The sequence below is a fragment of the Prenolepis imparis genome, unplaced genomic scaffold (genome assembly GCF_030444845.1).
Source record: "Prenolepis imparis isolate NDT839.2.m4 unplaced genomic scaffold, iyPreImpa1.0 SCAF_376, whole genome shotgun sequence".
Classification (NCBI taxonomy): domain Eukaryota; kingdom Metazoa; phylum Arthropoda; class Insecta; order Hymenoptera; family Formicidae; genus Prenolepis; species Prenolepis imparis.
This window is the reverse complement of record NW_028141534.1, coordinates 17,165-23,515: the sequence shown is the minus strand read 5'-3', so window position 1 is coordinate 23,515 and position 6,351 is coordinate 17,165. Positions and strand designations below refer to the sequence as shown.

The following is a 6,351-nucleotide window of genomic DNA, read 5'->3' as shown; positions in this document are numbered from 1 at the left end:
ATTCAAAAACCATAGTAAAATATTCTTCTCTAAGGTTCTGGTTATTCTTTTCTAACCTTAGAGAATGGTTTTTTCCAGAAATAACTCAATATCTATTATAAAATAATATTTTACTCTTTTATTATAAAATTTATAGTTATTAAATGTTTCAAAATATTAATAATTTATATTCATTAAAATCTTTTCAGTTCTATTTTTAGTAATTTAATTACTTTTTTTCTTCTTTTGATTATATTAACATTATATAAAATAAATATTTAAAATTTTAATTATGTTGTTTTTAAAATAAAGTCAAAATTATTTTCTATTCGTTATTCCGATTTCATTTAGGTTTAAATTTATACAATTTTTGGTCCTTCGAGCCGGATATATAAAGAGCGACAAAAATGAGAATCAGTCACATTCAAAACAAGATTGAGCAACAGCTCGCACTCATGGATTTAATTGCAAATGCTGTCGATAATTTTACTAAAGTTGGAGAATCAAACATTTCACCTCAAAGAGTACAAGCTCGTTTAACGTCCCTTAAAGAAAATTGGGAAAAATTCTCACTAGTTCATGAAGCAATTGGAATATCTATAACTCAGCTAAGTCCCAATGATCGATTAACCATACATAATCATTTATATTTTTCGGATAATCTTTTTTCAATGACACATGAATGTTACCTCGAGGCAGTGGAAAAAATTAATTCTTTTCTTGATACTGAAAACGAAATTACTAAGAAGACATCAACAATGGAATCTAATTCGTCTAATTCTCAAAATTCAACTTCAAATATTCCAACATTTTTTCATCATGCACGATTGCCTCGAATTGATATTCCAAAATTCAACGGTTCACCTGCAGATTGGCTATCATTTAAAGATTTATTCAGCTCTCTTGTAATAACAAATCCAACAATAACTTCAGTTGAGAAACTGCAATATTTAAAAACAAGTCTCATCGGATCTGCAGCACATCTTTTAAAAAATACTTCGCTCACAGCAGATAACTTTAAAAAAGCGTGGGATTCTTTAATATCATTTTATGAAAACAAACGGCTATTAATTAATGCAGCGTTACATTCTTTAATTACTTTGAAACGCATGACGAAAGAATCTGCTAGCGAAATGGAACAATTATATACGAATATCATGCAAATTTATCGAACGTTAGAAACACTGCAACGACCTATTTCAACGTGGGATGATTTTTTAATATTTATTACGGTTCAGCGATTAGATTCAGAATCTGTCAAAGCATGGGAACACCATTTAGGATCATCTAAAGAACCTCCATCATGGAATCAATTCAGTGAATTTTTAGTCACTAGAATGCTTTCTCTTCAAACTTTTGAAAAATCGCGAATTGGAAAATCTTCTCAAACTCAACAATCAGTAAAATCACATTATCAAGGAAAAATTAAGGATAATAATTTAAATAATACGAATTCATGTACAATATGTTCATCCAATCATTATATATCAAACTGTCCGCAATATACTTCAAAAACTGTTCAACAACGTTTGGCAATTATATCTAAAAACAAGTTGTGTTACAATTGTTTAGGATTACATCGTGTATCCACATGTCGAGTATTGAAACGTTGTCACAAATGTGGGCGTAAACATCATACGTCTATTCATCAAGCTAACCTACTATCAAATACAAAATCAGATTCTGAAACTGCTAAATTAAAAGATTCTACTATAACATCTTCGAAATCAACTGAAACCCATGTACTACATTCAACATGACATGAAATTACTTCTTCATATGTCCTTTTAGCAACAGCTCAAGTCATTGTAAAACAAAATGAAGAAAACGTTAAAGTTCGAGCTCTAATAGATCAGGGTTCTGAAATTTCGTTGATTTCTGAACGACTAGCACAACAACTAAAATTACCTCGGAAACATTCTTCTATTCCTTTAATTGGAATAGGAGGTAAAAAATCTAATAGAACTAGAGGTACAGTTTCTTTTAAATTAAAATCATGTCATAACGATAATTTTGAAGATTCAATAATTTACATTTTTGCACATATTTTACCAAAACTTACTTCATCAATTCCATCTGTGAAAGTAAATACACCAAATTGGTCACATTTAAACGGACTAAAATTAGCAGATCCTGATTTCCGAGTACCTGGATCTATTGATATAATATTAGGATCTGATGTTTACAATCAAATTATCGAAGAAGGTCTTATTAAAGGAAACGAAGATTCTCCAATTGCTCAATTAACTAAATTTGGATGGATAATTTCCGGTCCATTCAATTCAAATTCATCGTCAAGTAACCTTCAAAGTTATCATGTTTCTCTGGATAGAGAACTTCATGATTTACTTCAACAATTTTGGAAATTAGAAGAAACTCCATTATTAAAAGGTTCTTCTTTATCTTCTAAGGATCAAGAATGTGAAGATCATTTTAAATCTACCTATACACGTGATGCTCAAGGTCGCTACATAGTTAAATTACCATTCAAAGAATCCATTGAAAAACTAGGAAATTCTCAAACAAAGGCAATTCGTACGATTACAAGTTTATTCAAGAAATTTGCATCAAATTTTCGCTATGCACATTCTTATTCAGAATTTTTAAAAGAATATGAAAAACTTCAACATATGAAATCTGTACCAAATTCTTATCCAGAACCTCAACATGTTTATTATTTGCCACATCACGGAGTTTTTCGAGAAAGTAGTCTGACAACAAAATTAAGAGTAGTATTCAACGGATCAAGTCATACAACTTCAGGATTTTCATTAAACGATTTACTTCATACTGGAGCAAAATTACAAATAGATTTATTTAATGTTCTTATTTGGTTTAGGCAATTTTGTTATGTATTTACTTCAGATGTAGAAAAAATGTACAGACAAATTAAAGTACATCCAGAAGACTGGGATTTTCAACGTATTTTATGGATTGATGAATTTAATAATATTGTTACTTATCAATTGACCACAGTAACATATGGTCTAGTTTGTGCTCCTTTTTTAGCACTTCGTGCGATGTTACAGCTTGTCATTGACGAAGGTCAAAAATTTCCTCTTGCTATTCCTATTTTAACAAAAGGACGATATGTAGACGACATTTTTGGAGGAGCTGATACAATTCAGCAAGCTCAAGAAAAAGTTCAACAAGTAAATAATCTATGCATGGCGGGCGGTTTCCCACTCAAGAAATGGATAAGTAATAATCCTGTTATTCTTCAATCAATTCCTTTAGAAGACCAAATCACTTCAACATCTATTCAGATTGAAGATGATATAATGATTCATGCTCTTGGTTTGAGTTGGAAACCATCAACAGATACTTTTCACTTCACCATTAATTTATCTTTAATGAAGAAAATTACAAAAAGAACACTTTTATCAACCATAGCTAAAATGTTCGATCCTCTTGGATTAATCTCTCCTGTTATTATTAAAGCAAAAATTGTCATTCAAGAACTTTGGTCTATAAAGCTCGATTGGGATGATCCTTTACCTGAATCTATATCTATCAAATGGACAAAATTTATTGAAGAACTTCATAAAATGCCAACTTTATCATTTCCTCGATGGTTAGGTTTTAAATCAAAAGATATTATTGAAATTCACGGATTTTGTGACGCATCGCAACAAGCTATTGCAGGTGTCGTCTATATACGAATAAAAACAACAAAAGAAGATATACATGTTAATTTGATATTTTCAAAAACTGAAGTAGCTCCACTTAAAAGACTAACTATTCCTCGCCTTGAATTATCAGGAGCTGTATTATTAACAAAATTAGTTTCTCATGTTTTGAATATTTTAGAATTAAAAAATATTCCCATATACCTTTGGACAGATTCTTCTATTACATATACTTGGATAAACAATCATCCTTCTCGTTGGAAAGATTTTGTTCATAATAGAGTTTGTTTAATACAAGAAACATTACCTCAAGCAATTTGGAGATTTGTACCAGGTAAAGAAAATCCAGCTGATTTAGCTACAAGAGGTTTAACACCTAATCAACTTTCTGACATTTCAACGTGGTGGAATGGACCTTGCTGGCTTTTGAAAAATTCTTCAACTTGGCCATGGCCAAAAGAACTCAAACAGTATCTGTAAAAGATAATCTGGAAGAACGAACAGTTCAAGTTTCTACCATTATTACCGACAAATCTTTGGAACCTTGGGATCTGTTATATAAATATTCAAATTTAACTCGACTCTTTTCAATTACAGCAATATGTAAACGAGTTATCAAACAATTTAAGAAAATTTCAGATTCTGCATTAAATATTCCAATTTCTACACAAGAATTAAAAATTTCAAAATTTTTCCGATTAAATCAGTTCAACATTATCATTTTTATTAAGATTTTAAAATTCTTTCCAAAGGACAATGTTTATCTAAATCAAATCCGCTTACACGTTTTACACCTTTTATTGATTCTAATGGACTTTTACGAGTTGGAGGTCGTTTACAAGCTTCTTTTTTACCATCAAGTACTAAACATCTTTTGATTATTCCTAAAGATTCTCCATTAACAACACTAATAATTTCTGACGCTCATTTACGGTCAATGCACGGAGGAACACAAATCACATTGGCTTACATACGAAACGAATATTGGATCCTTGGAGGACGAGTACCCGTACGATCTTTCATTTTAAAATGTGTACGATGCGCAAGATATCGGCAGAAACGAGCACAACAAATTATGGGGCAACTTCCAGTTGAAAGAATAACTCCTTCTCGTCCTTTTTTAAATTCTGGAGTTGATTACGCTGGACCATTCATTATTAAAACTTGGAAAGGAAAGAACGCTCGAACTTATAAAGCTTATATAACTCTATTTGTTTGTCTTTCTACTTCAGCCATTCACATACAACTTGTAACCGATTACTCTACCGAAACATTTATAGCTGCTTATAAACGGTTTACAGCTAGAAGAGGAATTTGTGCAATATTAATGAGCGATTGCGGACTAAATTTCAAAGGAGCTGATTCTGAATTAAAAAACCTTTTTTTATCATCTTCAAAAGAGTTAAGAAAATTTTACGCAACGATTTTATCTAAAGATGGAACTCAATGGAAATTTAATCCACCAGCCTCTCCTCATTTTGGAGGAAAATGGGAAGCTGCAGTTAAATCTGTAAAATATCATCTTAAACGCATTGTTGGAGACAAACTTCTCACTTATGAAGAAACACTTTTAACTCAAATTGAAGCAATTTTAAATTCTCGACCTTTATGCCCTTTTACAGAAGATCCAGAAGATTTAAATGCTCTTACTCCTGGACATTTTTTTAATTGGAAGTGCACCTGCTGTTATTCCAGAGCCATCACTTGAAACAATTAAATGTTCACATCTTTCTAGATGGCAATTAATTCGTCAAATGTTGGATAGTTTTTGGTCACGATGGTCAAAAGAATGTTTACAACGTTATTATGCTATTTACAAGTGGAATCAAGCTACTCCTTCTCTTAAAAAAGATTCTCTTGTTCTTGTTATTGATGAACGATACCCTCCTTCAAAATGGCCTTTAGGCAGAATCATTCAAATTCATCCAGGAAAAGATGGGTATACAAGAGTTGTTACAGAACGCACGCAGACATCTATTCAGAAGCGACCCATTGTAAAACTTTGTCCTTTACCAATTTCAACAGATACTTTAAAATTCATTTCATTCGTTAACGATGGTTAACGAAGGCGGACGGAAATGTTTAAAATGTACAAAATGTTTATTCAAATATATAGTTATGAATTATTAATACGCATTATATAATTTAAAGTAATGTTTATAATTCGTTGCAAATTCAGTTTATGTATTCTTTCTTTTCTTAATTATGACTGGGTTCATTATATTCGGTGTGTTTTGTTCGGTTATCTGTTTTTTCTCGAAGAGACATATTTTCTGAATATTCAAAGGGATTCAAAAGATTAAGGAAATCTCAAAAACGATTGGAGTTATATTCAAAAGATTGGAGTGATTCAGCGCAATTGGAGTTATTTTCAAAAGATTGGAGTGATTCAGCGCTGAATTTCAATATCTCAAACATACAGAGTTCAAAAGATACATTCTCTCACAGTCGACATTCAGATTAAAGGATCATATCAAAATTCTTCAATAATCAAGTATTTATAAATTCAATACTTCTTTATAATAAGAGTTTTCTGGTAGAATTATTTCGTTCTCAGATCAGAGAGTATTTTCATTCTTAGGCTTTGGTATGTTTTCTAGCCTAAAGAATCGATCTGATGAACATTCCAGAAAAATTTCTTCTTTCTTAATAAAACAATCATCATTCAAAAACCATAGTAAAATATTCTTCTCTAAGGTTCTGGTTATTCTTTTCTAACCTTAGAGAATGGTTTTTTTCCAGA

At 30.9% G+C, this 6,351-nt stretch overlaps 1 protein-coding gene across 1 annotated transcript; it reads left to right on the top strand.

Annotated features, from left to right (window-relative positions):
- The first annotated feature begins 386 nt into the window (after positions 1-386).
- Positions 387-4,088, top strand: LOC145948410 (uncharacterized). Its single transcript, XM_083058102.1, has 3 exons — positions 387-1,605; positions 1,771-1,950; positions 1,999-4,088. Exons 1-3 carry the CDS (start codon positions 387-389, stop codon positions 4,086-4,088), a joined length of 3,489 nt encoding a protein of 1,162 aa, XP_082914228.1.
- The last annotated feature ends 2,263 nt before the right edge of the window (positions 4,089-6,351 follow it).